Source organism: Eublepharis macularius, chromosome 9 (assembly GCF_028583425.1).
Source record: "Eublepharis macularius isolate TG4126 chromosome 9, MPM_Emac_v1.0, whole genome shotgun sequence".
Lineage (NCBI taxonomy): Eukaryota > Metazoa > Chordata > Lepidosauria > Squamata > Eublepharidae > Eublepharis > Eublepharis macularius.
In genome coordinates this window covers 19,208,015-19,224,685 of record NC_072798.1, presented here as the reverse complement: position 1 = coordinate 19,224,685, position 16,671 = coordinate 19,208,015, and the positions used below count along the sequence as shown (strand labels likewise).

Genomic DNA, 16,671 nt, shown 5'->3' with positions numbered 1-16,671 from the left:
GTTGAGATGGCCCTCCGCGCCGCCAAGCAGTGTGGAAGGCAATCTAAACTCCCCTCTGTCTAGAGATCAGGGGGCGGGGCCACCAGCCATGTGACCGTTTTCTCCAAGGGCAACCCACTGAGTTCCACCACCTCTTTTCCCAGAAAAAAAGCCCTGGGTAGCTGTGTTGGTCAGCAGTAGAACAGCAGGATTTGAGTCCAGTGGCACCTTAAAGTCCGACAAGATTTCCAGGATATACGTTTTAGAGAGTCAAGCTCCCTCGTCAAATATGAAGGGAACTTGACTCTTGAAAGCTTCTATCCTGGAAATCTTCAAAGTGACTCTTGACTCTAATCTTGCCTTTTAATTGTAGAATTTCTACTGCCGACCAACAAGGCTACTCATCTGAAAATATCTACTATAAAAAAACATTGTTTTGATAGCTACGTTGATGGTGAAAACAAACTGAAATGAGAAAAGGGTAGGTTGAATGGAAATAAAAGGTTTCTCATTTGAACTGTGGGTCACCTTGGCCCAAATGTGAAGGGGTTATAGTTACCCAAGTTCCTGAACTCGTTACTTTCCAGGCAAAATTACACTGTGATTTTTTATGTGATGTATTGGAATCCCCTGACCTGACATTGGAGCAGTCAGTCACAAGTCATATTTTTGAGTGTTCAGAGCCCCAGTCTGGATCAGGGCCATGATACGGGGGGAAAAGAGGCTCCAGCCTCCCCCACCCCATGCCATTTTCCTGACCCGAAACTACCCTGGGGAGTGCTATTTGCCTCGTTCGATGGCTGTATCTGTGGCCCATCAGTACACGTGCGGCCTTCCAGTGGGGAAAATAGTGCCCCCTAGAGCTGTTTTGGACTGGGGAAATGGTGTCTTGTGTGGGGAGACTGAACTTATTTCTAATAATAATAACAACAGTCGATTTATATACTTCCCTTCAGGATAACTTAATGCCACTCTCAGAGCGGTTTTCAAAGTGTGTTATTATTACCCTCACGACAATCACTCTGTGAGGTGGGTGAGGCTGAGAGAGCTCTGAGAGAGCTGTGACTGACCCAAGGTCACCCAGCTGGCTTCGAGCGGAGGAGTGGGGAATCAAACCCGGCTCTCCAGATTAGAGTCCTGCTGCTCTTAACCATTACACCAAACTCAATTTCGAATAGCATGACATATGAGTCCTTCAAAGTCCGATCAGGGAACCTTGACAGAACACATAAACATTTTAAAGCATAGTTCATCTCACAGAGAGGCGGCATCATCATCAGAGAGGAGTTCCAAGGAATAGCTCTTTGATTGAATCCCTTCTTGCCCTCCTTCGAGGACCAATGAAAGCACAGAATTGTTGCTATCACCAGTAATAGGAAATAACTTGTCTGGTACATGAATTTAGGCAGCTTGTAATACTGAGCTGTATTTTGGAGGCAAGCTCCCGTGATCCCGAAAACATGTTTTTATTTGTAATTTATATGAAGAATATCAAGCAGTCATGTTGCGGTTCTGGCCCTTCCTCAGAAAGAAGGGCAGCTGCTGTATCGGCACGCCTTCCTTGACTGCTGAAATTGACTTAGAAGTTTTTTAGCTGGCTCCGGAGTCATGACAACCAGTCACTGTGTCCAGGAATTTCACACATACCTTTGAAGAGAATGATGTGTCCTCTAAATGTGATCTTTGAATAATCACATTATAAGTCCAGCATCCAGCACAGCAACCTGTGGACCGTGAGCGTTTCTGCCACCAAGAATGTCACAAGGCTATTAGAAGAACAAGATCTGGGTCCAGTAGCACCTTAAAGACCAACTAGATTTCCTGGGTATGAGCTTTTGAGAGCCAGAGATCCCTTCCTCAGATACAAGACTCTTAGCTCTTTTTGCTACAATGGATGACCACAGCTACCCTCTTCAATTTCATTCCAGCACCAAAGAATTTTTGCTAAAAACTCCGTTGTCACAGAATTGCAGCATCCCTAGCGAGTCTTGCCTTAAGTGAATTTGTTGCAGTGAAATGTAATCTCTTTCTCTCTTTGTTTTGGTGTTGTGTGTTTTGTTCCATTTCTCTTTCTTGCATTTTTACAAACCAATTCAGGGCCGTCCTGCCTCGGCAATCGGAACATTTTTTTTTTCTTACTTCTCTCTCTCTTATCATTTTCCTAGATAGAAGAACGTGCAGAATTCTTGAACAAATCTGCCCAAAAGAGGTAAAAAGGTCTTGCCCTATGAAGCATTGTAAGAATCCTGGGTTGGGTGTTGAGGCTCTAACCAGTCTTGTGTCATTGTGTTTTCACACAGCAGTATGAAACCTGCTCAAGCAGCAGCCATTGTCTCTAAGATTGACAGCAGGCTTGAACAATACACTAGTGCAATTGAGGTGAGTGGACGGCAGCTTCCGAACTTTTCTGATTTCGGCCAAGGAAGGACCCATGAACGGTTCTTGGGGGCCCAGGCTCAAGCAATTCGTGTGCATACATTTGTTAATTGAATGTGTTTGCATCTAAATAACAATGATATGAGAGTATATCTGAACATTTTTACAAACACAGTTTAATAAAACAAATCCACACACTGATAGCATATGCACTTTTCAAGAAAACCGCAAGTGAGTAGGTTTGATATTCGTTTAGATTTGTATCCAGCTCTTAGAGCTTGAGGTTTCAGTCAGGGAGCGGCGAGGGAGTAGAAGTGTGGAGGATCTGCATGCACAAAACTCCAGGGCCAATTCTACCATTCAACATGCTGGACTCGACCTTTAAAGCCATAAATGGCTTGAAACCAGGTTATCTTTAAGGTTTCTTCCTGCTGTATCTATTCCCTTGTACTTCAGACTTTTTTAATGGAGGCTGATTGCTACAAAAACCAGGAGCCATTTCACTGGTTGTGCCTTTTCTGTGGAGTTCATCCCCCAAAGCGGTTCACCAGTCTTGTCCTCCGTTAACACATTAGAAAACGTGGTGTGGATTTGGTGCTTGAAGCTGAGTTGGTTGCTGTGGGTTGGTGGTGGCAATGTCGCGCCTCCTTCCTCACCCTTCTTTCTGAAGCTAATGCTTGTGTTGGCTGGCAAGGTTCAGGTCTAGAGCTGTCAGTCTTCCCTGCATGAGCAGGGAAGACAAGGATCTGCAGCAGGGAGACGTCTGAGAGTCTCTCCATACAAGACATATGACATGTGAAGAACATGTGTCGGCAGATGCAGCGGTAGCTGGGAAGGGTAGTTTAAAAAGACAGAGCCGGCAGCAGGGCAAAGGCTTTGCTATACGCTGGAGCTGTGTGAAGGGGTTGTGAAGTGCCAGAAGGAAAACCAGCCTATTATAACCTCTCCGGGTCCAAGCTTGGCTCAAGAAGGCAGCTGCAGCCCATTTCCATTCCTTGCTGCCCTCTGGTTACAATCCCACAGTTTTAGACTGGAGAGGTGAAATTGACAGAGCCTTTGGGGAGGCGAAGATGAAATTGACAAGCCCTCTGAAGAGTGATCTCCACCGGCTCTCTTTTTAAACTATGCTTCCCAGCTAACATTGCATTTCCCTACACTGAACAAACATGCACCGAGGCATCTCGTGTAGAGTGACTCTGAGAGGGCATAGGGAGTAGGGAAAGGGTGAAGGGAGAGGGAAGGTAGAACATATGGGTGGGAAGGCCTTGCTTCCCCTCCCTCCCATGACATTTCGCAGGCTGTAATACTGCTCTCTATACACCTGCAGTGTGACTGCCCAGCTATTTCTTCCAGGGCACAAAGGCAGCCAGGCCCGCCAAGCCAGCACCCTCCGACCTCCCGGTTCCTGCTGAGGGAGTTCGTAACATTAAGAGCATGTGGGAGAGAGGCAATGTGTTCTCCTCGCCCTCTGGCACAGGGACGCCCAATAAGGTACGTATTCTCCCTTCTGATCTGGCACTCTGGGAGTTGCATGTTATGACATCTTGTGTGTGTTATGTGCCATCAAGTCGCCTCCAACCTACGGCGGCAGCCCTATGAATGAAACACCTCCCAAACATCCTATCACTAACAAACTTGCTCAGATCTTGCGAACTGAAGGACGTCACCTGTTTTATTCAGTCAAGCCATCTTGTTTTAGGTCTTCCTCTTTTCCTACTGCCTTCCACTTTTCCGAGCATGATTGACTTTTCCAGAGAATCTTGTCTTCTCATGATGCGACCAAAGTACAATAGCCTTAATTTTGTCATTTTAGCTTCTAGGGAGAATTCAGGCTTGATTTGGTCTAGTATCCACCAGAGATGACATCTTACCCTTATTCAAAACAGTAGTTGGTAGAAATGCTGGTGGAAAACTGAGCTGCACTTTTTGGGGTGGGGTGGGGGAACTTGAAATGTGGCCGAAAGAGTTGGGTTCTGCATGCTGGTGAAAGTGGGAGAACCCCTTAATGCTGCCTTTCAGACTAGAACTTTGGATCTGCTGCTTTGAGGGTGCAGAGCTCAAAGCCTGCCACTTTGGGGGAGCTGTTGGAGTCACCCCTTCGTCTCCATCCCCATCAAAACAAAGACTAAGTCCCCTCAGATACATGTGCACGCCTTCGTTCCTTTTTATCTCTGTCTCTTCTGCCTGTTGGCTTTCTCCCTCTCACCCTCTATTGGGCAGGGTTTGGTCTCTTGTTGATTTGATTTTTAAAGACCTTGCTGTTTGTTTTTCCTTATAGCAAGGAGTTTCTTTTTCTTTTTTTAATGTATGGTCCTTTGTGTGGCTTTATGGAAAAGCGGTTTATGTTTTTTTAAGAAGGAACAGATATAACTGCATTTGCTTGTATTCACTTTTCCTGTCTCTCATGGTGTTATCCTTTCCTTTCTCTCCCCTCGCAACTTAGTTTTTAAGCTCCAGGAGGCAAAGATTTGTCTCTGCCCCATGCACACACTTGCTAATCTTTAAAATACTGTGTACGGTGATGTTGCCGTATAAGTAAAGATTTAAAAACAACAAAGAAACTCAAGAAAAAACTCCCATAATGGGGAGGGTATTAACATGGACTACTGGAACCTGAAGCTGGATGGTTCCGGTCCATTAGCAATGCTTTTAATAGTCATACTGCTAAGACACCTCCAACCCATTCCACAGGAAACTGCTGGGCTAAAGGTCGGAGTCTCCAGTCGTATCAACGAGTGGTTAACTAAGACCCCAGAAAACAACAAATCACCTGCTCCGAAACCTTCAGTAAGTATTTACTTTTAGTGTTCGACAGTTTTTATTTTTTGGACATCGAGTGGCCCTTTTGGGAATAGAAAGATTAAAAGAGTAGCATACAAATAGCACTGCACATAAGGGAAGAGGAAGAGAATGGATACCATTCCAAAGGCTTGGGTGAGACCCAGTGGGCCCACCTTTGGTGCGCCTCCATCACTGCTGCTTCCTGCAATGGGACCAGCTCCTCTTGTGCTTCCTCCCTTCTGACTATCTCCACTGGCACTGCCTGCTCACTCCCTCTGGGTGACTGTGGGAATGAGGCTTCAGCTGGTGGGTGAGCGCATGACAACAGCTGCTAGCAGCGGCAAAGGGTTCTGGGGTATGGTGGTCCTCTGTGCAGTCCACCTTCAATCTCAGCAAGGGAGGCAGCCTATATAAACAAAATTAATGAAATGGAACATTGGCGACGAAGGATGCCGGCCCCTGGTGCAGGGTGATTCATAAAAATGGCTTTTCTGGTTACGCAGTTTTGAACTTGTTCAAAGTTTTCCAGTTTGCTGCTGTGCCGTCAGCAGGATGAGAATCCTCAGATGAAGTTCAGGATTCAGGCTTAACCCAAAATAAAATTAATGTTTTCTCTCTGACTTCCTGCATTCCACTGAGCATCAAAGTTTGCCAAGTAGCAACAAGATTTATTGTCTGGAAAGGTGGCTCTGAATTCACTTATGTCTGAGGAAGAACATGTTGTCTGAAGGCTTGTAATCTTCTTGTGGGACTAATTTGGCTGTGTATATGCTATTTAAGAAAAAGCAAAATTCTGCGTAAAGGCAGCCTGAATTTTGTGCCAAGAAAGGTGAAATTCTGAAATGGATGAACAAGTTTGCACATACATATTTGACGTAATTTACTTTACTAGTCGTAAGAAATAAAAAGTTTCTGAGATTTTTCCAAGTTTTAACCACATACTTCCAAGTTCCCAAAGCCATATGGACTAGAAACCTGATTTTTTTTAAGTTAAGATTTTCAAGATGCTGAGTTTTGTACCAGTTCCTTATAGTTGCATGGCACAATTACAGAACTGCAGATTCAAGCAGTCTTGCTGAAAACCTTTCAGAGATTTTTCAAATCAAAGGGAACTTTAATCCTACAGAAAATATTCTATTTATGTCATTTATAGTCTGCCTTTCTCACCGAGACTCAAAGCAGATAGATATGAAACACTTCAAAAATGCATTACAATGAAGCTGTTCTGTCAGTTTCTAATCTTTGTGTTATCTTTTAATGCTTTATACAAATGATTGTTTTGTTGGGAGCATTTCTCACTTAGAGCCCAGGGAGGAAGAAGTACCAAACCACGTTTCTGCATACTGTGGCCTAACTGACTACTTGAAGTTTATGGGGCATGCCAAAATGTCAAGTTCTGGTTGTCCAAGATTGACGGTCCTATATTCAGCTGGAAAGGGGTGGTGGTGTCGGGACCTAGTGGCCATGCTAATTCATGGAGTATAGGTTTTATAAATGGTTATTACAACAGTTAAGGACATGTGCATGTTTTCTGGATGTTATTTTGTTAGGTTAGAATTTAGTTTTAGCAGAGAAGAGCATTGCACAGCAGATAGAGAATCACAGACCCGTGTGTGTTCAGCTTCTAAAATAATGTTTACTACATATAGGGTAAAATAATAAAGGTTACATTGGTGATAAAATAAAGAGCTTAGTTCCTACATCCTTACATCCTGGAGATAACAGTCTAACTAACTGGAGAGCAATGGCGTCCCGAGTAAAGGAAATAATGTTAATTGCCCCCCCCCAATAAACCTGGCCAACCCTAGATCTGTTCATTAAGCATGCAACTCCCCTTTGCCCTGGCGGGAAGACCAACTCGACATCTAACTGGCCTCATGCTAAACTAGCTGTGCCTAACAAAACACAAACAGATTAACTCTTTCATGACAGAAGAGACACTTGTAAAATCCCAACATAATTAGCATGTCAGTAAATCAGCATTGTATGTTTAATGTATTAAAAGCCGTGCTGCTTGTATCTACAATGTAAGCTCATCTACAAGAAGCAGACCTGGCTAGCCACTGCTGGAGACAAGAGTAGCTAGACAGACCTTTGGTCTGATAGAGCAAAGCTGTTCGTATGCTCTTAGCCATCTGCATTCAAAAATTGTCGTCTAGGTGTGTTGAAGTGGTCGCCTGAAAAATGTGTTTTCCTGCCCTCTAGTTGCCCATTGGGAGTAACCAGCCTGGAGAGTAGCTCAGCCAAGTGACTTGATTCTAACCTGTCTTCTCCCTCAATTCCTTTTCTTTCTTTCTCAGTCATTTGCTTCCTTTCTCTCTCCTCTCTTTCACGATGATCTCCACAACTGGAATACTGTAAAGATACCTGCTGTTCTGTTCTTCTCTTGGATCGGCTGTTTTCTGTTAAACTAGTCAGGTAAATCTCTTTACAAGCTAACTTGCTGAGCTACAAAAAACTTTGACCCTACACTCCCAATCAGATCCAGGTTTCCATGTTCATTAAAGTCTGGTTGGCTAAAAGGGGACTGTATTGAAGTGTCACATTGCTGTATACCAAGTGGCATAGCTAAATTATAACGGTCTTTGCTGAATTGCTTTTCTTCTCCCCCCTCCCCCCAATTCCTTGGTTTGTTTTACAACTTGGAATAGGACTTAAAACCTGGAGATGTATCTGGCAAACGCAACCTCTGGGAGAAGCAGTCTGTGGAAAAGGCCTCGTCTCCCACAAAGGTACCTTTCTGCGTTTAGCGTTGGGAGGAAAGAGCAGCTCAGTGATGGAGCTCTGCAAGGGGCACGTGCCTTGTATGGAGACGGTCTCAGGGTCAGTCCCTAGCATCTCTTCCTAAGAGACTCCTGCCTGAATCCCTAGAAAGTTGCTCCCACGGGGTCATTCAGAGCCAGTTTGGTGTATCAGTTAAGAGCGGTGAGACTCTAATCTGGAGAACCAGGCTTGATTCCCCACTCCTCCACTTGAAGCCAGTTGGGTGTCCTTGGATCAGTCACAGCTCTGCCAGAGCTCTCTCAGCCCCACCCTCCTTACAGGGTGATCGTTGCGGGGATAATGATGACATACTTTGTAAACTGCTCTGAGTGGGTGCTAAGTTGTCCTGAAGGGCAATATATAAATCGAATGTTGTTGTTGTTACTATTCTAACACATGATTCCATGCCATGATTCCATGCCACTCTCTTGGGGTTAAATAGTGTTGCAGACGTATATAGCTGATCTTTCAACTTGTGCAACTTTCTTAATATACAGGTATCAGCAGCAGGGAAAAAGTCAGAGACCAATGGTAAGTGAAAGGGGCATTTTGGTCTTCATGGTCAGGTAGCCTGAGTCCTGCAGGACCCCCTAATTTCAGCCACTGACGTTGCTATGAGCAAGGGAATGTTTACGGCAGTACAGCTTTAGAATCAAAGCAGGTTTTTGTGTTAAACCAGGAGCCCCTCCCCCACAAGATCCCTTCTCATGGATGGAAATGCAGAGCCACAATTTTTAAAAACTCAGGCCTAACAGCACAACTTTTTCTTTCCTACTAAAGCTAGTGCTTTAGAGAAATTGACATTTATTAATTTAGGAGGTTTTTATGCCACCTCTACTGAGGTCTTGCTCGAGGTGACTTACCATTAAATTTTTTAAAAATCAATAAAAAAACAAAAAAGCCCAAGGATATAAAAACAGCATGAACCTATCTACCCTCAGACCAGAAGCAGAGCATAAAACTGCTGAAAAGATAAAACCTCTTCCTAAGTGCAAAGATTCATGACATCTCCTGAACGTTCTGCGCAGGGTCTTAAGGCAGTAATGCTGATAGCTCAGAATAAAACCTTCATAGCCTTAAGCACACCGAGTGGCTTCTATTCTTGCAGGTGCTCCCTGTTCACCCTCACTAACTCTGCCCCCTACTCTCTACCTAGAGATTCCCGTTGCTGTCCGTTCTCTCCTGTGCCTCAGTAGTTCCTCCCTAACTCTTGATAGTTTCGGTGGGTTCCTGCCAATCCTAAACACCCCACTGCCTCTGGCTTTTTTTTCTGGCATCCCTCAGTTGTGGTTTGTTGGGCAAGGGCTTTTAAAAAAAAAACCTTTGAAATTTTTATAACTTATGCTGGAGGCACCAGCCCAGTGCGTTGCTTTTTGATAATTAAAAAGCAGGTAAATAATCTGAGGGCTTTTACTTGGGATATTTAGAGATGGGTGGAGTTCAGGATTCCCTGAAAAGCCCTTGGTGATCTGCAATGGCTAGCAAAGAGGCCTTGGCAGTAAACTCTGGGACACCTCACCTGGAAACCCACACTAATTGCTGATTCCACAGTCCAGACTTGAATTGTGCCTGTAAGCCAGAGAGCTGGCATTTAATGCAATCCCAAGCAACTTCTTACCTTCTCTTTCTTTCAGCAGGTTTGAGACAATATGAAAAGGAACCCTAAGGAAGCCACTTACGATGCTGGACCAACTCAGTTTTAAAATGGAAGTGCTAAATTTGTCTTTCTTTTTATATATATTTATGGTTGTTTACCAAAAGGCCTTTTTGTTGGGGTTTTTTTTTTGCATTATTCCAGTTAAAAACCATGTATATTAAGCACTGTATTTAATACTCCGCCTTAAATGTTCATCCTAGTAGTGCCTTTACATAAGAGCCTTATTCCTAAAAGAAACCCATGCTGTGAAATAGACCCTTCTACTGTTTAGCTCTGTGTCCGAACAAGCCAAGTTCAACCCGCTGAAAAGGAGCACCGTCCGCCACTTACAGCTCCTATCCATCCATATCCCACTACAATGAATTGGGGTATTAAGGTCTGGGCTCACTCGAACTAAAAACAACCCACAATACAGCCAATAAATGGTTTTTATGAGAGTGGTACAGACAAACCTCTTTGGAACTACCTTTTTAACAAACAGAGAATGGTTTGGCACAACCCTTAATGGGATTTTATTATGCAAGCCAACTGTAACGTTCAGGAACACAGCCCACGTCATACAATATCCCTGGCTGGCATTCTGCTTTCTGCAAAGGAAAAGCCGGGCATGCCTCTTCCATCCAAACTGAAGTGGGCACCTCCATAACGATGCTCTGCTGCAAGGGCACCCAGGGCATGTGTTGTCTCCCCTCCTTCCTTATTTTAAGGGGGAAAGAATTCATGCAAGTTGGGTGTGAAGTGCCAGCTTCATATGTTCACAGTGGAAGTGAAAGGGCCGTTCACACCTCCAGGAGGAGGTAACAAAAGACACACGGCATTGTGTAAATCCTGCACCAGTGCCATTCATTGACGTGAGACCCACCTGTATGAAGGATGCTCCATTGAAACGGCCACACCCATCCATTCTTTCTGCACTTTAAATTGAGGCAGGGAAGAAAGACTTTTAGTTGACGATATTCTTTTCTATGCATTGTCCCTATCAAATCTTCATCAGTAACAAGTTGGGAACATATTTTTGTAGTTTTTATTTTGTTGTCCTATTTAGTTTTAACTTAATATCCTAAATTTGGATGACTGCGGTTGACAGCGGTACTGAAACTTTACTTTTTTTTGGTTAGTTGCAATTTTAGAGTATATACAATATAGCTTTACATGCTTTAGCTGTAAGGCACTACTAACTGTAGAAGGCTTTTAATACCTGCTAGATACTATATTTAGTTATAAACTTACATGACTAGCCAACATCACAACATTTTTTTATAAAAAAGACACACTTTTTATATTAAGATTTCATAACTGCCATTGGGCTTTTGGAAAGAGAAGTACTTAGATTTTTTTAAAAAAAATATCAGATGCCTGTTGATGGTTAATTAAATTTATAGTTTTAAAAGAGGGAGAAAAGGGTATTAAGCATCAAACATAGGTCACTTGTATAAAAACAATGTAGCTAATTTATATAAAACTTCCATGATTAACACACACACAAGACACATATGCACACATTATGCTGGTGACACATTTGTCTACGTTACTGCACAAATTTCTCTTTATCAAGGCTATCCGCATCTCATAGTCTGTCTTTAAAAAGGAAAAAAAAATCACAAAAAATGGGCACAATCCATCCACCACCTCCCAGCAGCCCCATGTGCAGGAGGGGATCAGCGCTGGGCTGCACGGATCCGTTCTCCCTCCTCCGTTGACCTTTGGCAACATGAGTGCTATAAGTGCACCAGCCAGTATTTTAAAGGGGAAGCCCACTATGTTTCCCCTCTATATGGCTGACCATCCATCCTGCTCTGCCCCATGGTCTCTGTGCACAAGTGATGTACGCTCCAGAATACCTATGGGATGGAGAGCGAGCTGTGTTGGGGGAGGAAGGAACCAGGACTCCACTGAAACTTAAATGCTCCTCTGAACACAGCTGCACCTATGCGCAGGAGGGAAAGGGGTCCGCTCCCAATCCCCACCCCAAGTTTTTATTTACAGCCACGTTGTTTGATTTGTATATAGTATCCACAATGCTAAGGAAAAATGTTAGGTTGGTTTGAAGTCACGTGTCACAATGTTCAGCATTTACATCATAAAGAACAGGGGTAGGGTAGAACGGGCAACTCAGTTTTGATTTTATAGCCCACCCTCAAATGCAGTTACAGCTTGAGAAAGGTTACTTTTTCTCGTTATGCATTTCTGGTGCATCTATCTTGCCCCGTTTTTTAAAAAGGGACAATGATGAAATCATTATTCCAAGGACTGTTGTGCTGCTTCCCTAAACCCTCCTGTTGACACAATGAAATTCACCTTAGCTTTCATAATGGAGTTGAAGTCATGCAAAAAGTAACTTTGGAGCTGTCTTGTTTGGTTTTTTTTTTAAATGACACTTTTGGATTCTTTACCTGTGAGTAACTGCAATAAATCAATATGCTGAATCTGCACTTCACAATAAATGGAGTATGTCTATCGGATAGTTGAGCTGGTGTCTTATTTTTGAAGAATACACGACTCGATCCAGTTGGGCCTTGCGCATACGGCTGCCTCCATCCATTGGAAATGCTGCCTGCTTGGGTGGGAGGGGTCATCATCAGCCAACTCCTGTGCTTGCAGCGGAGAGCATAAGAGCGTAGCAGATAGGATCCAAAAACCGACGTAGCTGGGTTGGGACCTCATAGCAGTGGAGCTTGGAGAATGTGGCTTGTTGGTGTCTGGACACTGCCTTTCCATGCACCTTAAAAACCCTCTGTGCCACTCTTCCCGCATTGAGAAAAATACACGAGGGACAACCATGCTTTAGAAAGCTGGTGGGAGATTTCATGGTGGAATGGCACCCCCAGGGTCACAAACTCCTTGCTGGTGGAAAGCTCCCATATCAGGGTGTTTTTGATGCAGTGCAAAAAGTCACACACGTTCTCCACCTGCGTTCTACAGAGATACAGGCCTACCTCCTCCCCCTCTCCTTTCCAAACCATACCCTTTCCTTGGAAGGGTGGGAGAATGCAATAGGCAGGTAGGCTGATCCATGCCTGGAGTCAACGATGGTGGTGGTGGGGACTATGGCTTGGGGTTCTGGCCCTCCAGACTTTCCCCCCCTTCTCTGCAGCAGTTTTGGCATGTCTCTACCGTTGGGGTGAAACTGCCCATTACACACAGATGTATGCAGAGATAGCCAAAAAGCAGCTTCCGGAGATGCAATTTTGAGTGGGGAAGGGGAGGGGGTGTGCTTCACCCTTTCTCCTCCAAATCATACTTTTGTGTACATGTATCCAGCTGCATCTCCCACCACTGGGAGCCACAGCCATGTTTGTGAGCCTCCTTGGATTCCACAGTTGGTGAAATGAACCACAGCACTCCCCCTCCCAAATTTTTAATTAATAAAACAGCTTATTTTTATTAACAACGTCTCTTGGGGCGTCATTGCCCCTCATTTGCGCGAAATACGTTGTCTGCCCCTTGTTTTGGGGACATGGAGTACACAAAGCCATGTAGGAGGTGGCGGTTCTTACAAATCCTAGAGACACACTTCTTTGTCCACTAGGATCACACTCCTCAAACCTGATTTCTGTTCCTCCTTCTGCCCAAGGCGCTTAAATCCCTTTGTGCAGCTCAGCTGTGCCATCCCAGGGGACCAGGAGCTGCAGACTTTGCACAGTTCTTATTTCCTTCAAACCAGTCCTGAGAGAGGCTGTGCCTGGGCAGCCCTTTACAGGCATCAGCTATTACACACTGGAGTATACGCAGATGAATCTACTGAGGACAGCCATGATACTAAGTTATTTAATTCCTATTAAGTTAAATTATACATTAAAAGTTTTCAAAAACAATCCTAAGCGACAGGGCTGAGTGACGGGTTGTTGGTCCACAAACATGTTTTAGCTGCTTGAACTCCACCCCCTGCCCCTACAACACACGTATACACAAGACAGGATCAGCTAACCCAACTGTACAGTGAGAGAATTCCTCCGCCTTTCCCGTAGCTGAAGTTTCTGGGGCCAGTGCAGTCCTAATAATCGGCATGGAAGGGGTAGTCTTTGTGATTGACACAGCTGCGGGAACAGGACAGAGAGAAGAGTCTGAGTAAAAGGTAAATCCTGCGTCCATTGCTAGTGCAGGCTGAGTGAGGGAGGAGATGTCACACAAATTGAGTGTGCAGGTGGCCCATAGGCGAGGGAGCAGCCCTGACCCCCCACTTGCCCCGCATACTGCTGTCTGCACTGCTCCTGGATTGGTTCAGTGCAGAGACAAGCAGAAGCATCAGTCATCGGAGAGGGAGGAGGGCAGTTCTTGTGCAGAGGCTATCAAGCCCTGGGGCAGTGGGCTGGGTACAGCTTGCTGGGTCCCAAATAACAGGCCAGCCCCAGTGAAAACATTCATTTGCCAAGTACAAGGCAGATTTAGGGGGTGTCTTCCCCCAGTTTGTTTAATGTTCATATTGATAAGCTTCCTCTGCATTCAGGCGTCACAAGCAAATTGGAGTTCATCTGACATGGGTGCAAACCTGGCTTATAGATGGGCCCACACACTCCCTCTTCCCTCTCCCTCTCATGCAGGCCGTGGAGGCTGAATTCTTTCCCAGGAACTGGCAAAGTTTGGGGAAAGAAAGAAACTTCATTTTGTTAACGTGCCCACCTTAGAACATCACAACAAACTGGGAGATGGCTGAATTTCTTTGATCTCAACACAGCGCGCATGGGGAAGGTGCATGCCAAGTCTGGCAACCATGCTCTCTCTTGTTATGAAATAAAATTCATTTTGTTTGTGACATCTGGATAGAACGTTTCAGGAGGCTCCCATCCCATCCAAGGGACTGATTAAGTCCATGACGGTTTAGCGCCAACCATGCCAGGGATGAAGCCAACACCAACCGGTAGACAACTGTTGTAGCAGAAGAAAACAATATGAAATTCTACACTTACTAGAACATCGTGCAGTCCCGCCAGTTCTTGTTCATGCCAAGGAGGGTCTCCATCTCCTCTTTTGTCAATTCAAAGTCAAAGACCTGAAAGGAAAAGAACCAAGTGAGACGGCTTCCACCAGAAATGGAGGACAGAAGAAAAGCCACCACTTTTAGGACTTTGTAAGCACAACATTCTACCACCGTTCACTGGTGTGGCCCAAAGTGCTTTTCTCAGCTGCCCCTCTGCAGGTCCCTGCTGGAAACAAGTGACTCTCAGTGCTGCTCAGTTCTGTCTAAATGAGTGTGCATTCAACACAGCAAAAAGTTAATGTGGTGGAGAAGGCGATGGAGAATCAGACATGCAACAGACAGATATGAGGACGATGAGGGGCAGAATGGCTATTGCGGAGAGCAAGTATATGGAAAAGCAGCTAAGGTTTCGCGGTTTGCCGGAGATGGAGGGAAAGACAGCTCAAGAGCAAGTTGCTGAAGTGTTAGCTGGATACCTGGGGAAGGAAGAAGAAGAAATCGTGGCTATCCTAGATGTGGTGTATCGTATAAACTCAAGACTTGCGACCCAGAGGAAGTTACCAAGAGACGTGATTGTGCAATTTACAACCAGAAATATGAAAGAAATGATTGTGAGCAAGCAATTCCAAGACCCATTGGAGGTTGATGGCAAGACGGTGATTATTATGAAGGAGTTACCTAGATCGGTGTTGCTTGATCGGAAAAAATATAAAGCCTTAGTCCAAATTTTGAAGGACATGAAAATAAGGTATAGATGGGAATTACCGGAAGGACTGGCATTTGAGTTTGGAGGAGTGAAAAAGCGCATCAGATCTGAATCTGAAATGGAAAAGTTTATGAGGGACAATGAAAAGGACTTACCAGCAACTAGGCTATGAATATGGAATGTAAGGTTATATCTTGGAATGTAAATGGACTTAATTCACCCAATAAGAGAAAAAGTACTTTTCACTGGCTATTAAAACAGAAATGTGACATTGTTTGTTTACAAGAGACTCATATTAGAAAACAGGATGTAAAATATCTAAAACTGAGCAAATTGGGCACTCATTTTGCAGCGGCCATAAAAAAGAAAAAAAGGGGAGTGGTCTTGTATATTAGAGAGGAGCTGCAGCCAAAGTTAGTGTTTAAGGACCCAGAAGCCAGATTTTTAGCGGTGGAATGTACATGGAATTTAAAGAAAGTGCTGGTGATTGGAATCTATGCACCTAATGGAGCAAAAGAAAGCTTCTTCGAGGATTTGAGGAAGCAATTAGATGAACTTTCTTACGACCAGATAATTCTTGCAGGAGACTTCAATGGAGTTACAAATTTGGAGCAGGACAAGAAATCAGCAACTGCACAAAAGAAAAGAGGACTACTACCCAAAACTTTTTTTGCATTAATGCAGCAGGAAACTTTGGAAGATGTATGGAGAATACAGAATCCCAAGGGCAGACAATTCACATTTTTCTCCGCAAGACACTCTACTTTATCACGAATCGACATGATCTGGGCCTCAAAGGACTTAGTGTTATGGACTAAAGAGGTGGAAATAATGCCTATGGTAGGCTCAGATCACAATCCAATTATATGGAAGTTTGGGAAAAGAACTAAGAGGAAAGGATGGAGAACAAATGAGGACTTGTTGCAAGAGGGAGAAAACTTGGAGATGTTGAGAAGGGAAACTAAGTTCTTCATACAATACAACATGAATCGAGAAGTACCAACCAACAAGGTATGGGATACCTATAAGGCAGTAATTAGAGGCATACTAATGGACTTAAACGGAAGAGTCAGGAAAAAACAAGAGGAGAAGAGACAGGAGATTACAGAGAAAATAAAAGCCAAAGAAATACTACTAAAGAAAAGACCAGGGAAGAAGAAAGTTTACCAAGACATTAAAATTTTACAAGAACAGTTGACAGCAATGAATAATAAAGAACTGGAATGGAATCTGAAGAGAATGAATCAAAAGTCGTTTGAAGGAGCAAATAAACCTGGGAAATATTTGGCATGGCAATTGAAGAAGAGAAAGGAGAAGAAGACAATAAATAAAATATGTGAGGATAATAAAGTATATCTGGAACAGACTGCCATTAGTAGAGCCTTCTACAAATTTTACGCTAAATTGTATAATAAAAAAGAGGTGAATAAAGATTCAATAGCGACATATCTGGGGAAAATGAGGCTCCCAGTGATCTCGGAAGATTGGAGA

General features: G+C 44.0%; 2 protein-coding genes across 13 annotated transcripts in view; one reads left to right on the top strand and one right to left on the bottom strand.

The window, feature by feature from the left end:
* CALD1 (caldesmon 1) overlaps window positions 1-12,018 on the top strand; it is a 231,441-nt gene extending 219,423 nt beyond the window's left edge. For 8 of the 12 annotated variants that reach the window (XM_054988476.1, XM_054988477.1, XM_054988483.1 and 5 more), the window contains 7 exons: window positions 2,145-2,188; window positions 2,280-2,358; window positions 3,709-3,846; window positions 5,047-5,142; window positions 7,788-7,868; window positions 8,397-8,430; window positions 9,534-12,018. In XM_054988476.1, the coding sequence (XP_054844451.1) occupies window positions 2,145-2,188; window positions 2,280-2,358; window positions 3,709-3,846; window positions 5,047-5,142; window positions 7,788-7,868; window positions 8,397-8,430; window positions 9,534-9,565 (504 nt within the window). In that variant the 3' untranslated portion in view covers window positions 9,566-12,018. The remainder of the gene's footprint in view (window positions 1-2,144; window positions 2,189-2,279; window positions 2,359-3,708; window positions 3,847-5,046; window positions 5,143-7,787; window positions 7,869-8,396; window positions 8,431-9,533) is intronic. The other 4 variants (XM_054988486.1, XM_054988479.1, XM_054988487.1 and 1 more) reach the window with 2 other exon arrangements.
* A 2-nt stretch (window positions 12,019-12,020) lies between these two features.
* LOC129335809 (uncharacterized) overlaps window positions 12,021-16,671 on the bottom strand; it is a 48,274-nt gene continuing 43,623 nt past the window's right edge. The window contains exons 19-20 of the mRNA XM_054988608.1: window positions 14,464-14,546; window positions 12,021-13,593 (exon numbers count right to left, since the gene is read on the bottom strand). Coding sequence (XP_054844583.1) covers window positions 13,551-13,593; window positions 14,464-14,546 — 126 coding nt within the window. The 3' untranslated portion in view covers window positions 12,021-13,550. The remainder of the gene's footprint in view (window positions 13,594-14,463; window positions 14,547-16,671) is intronic.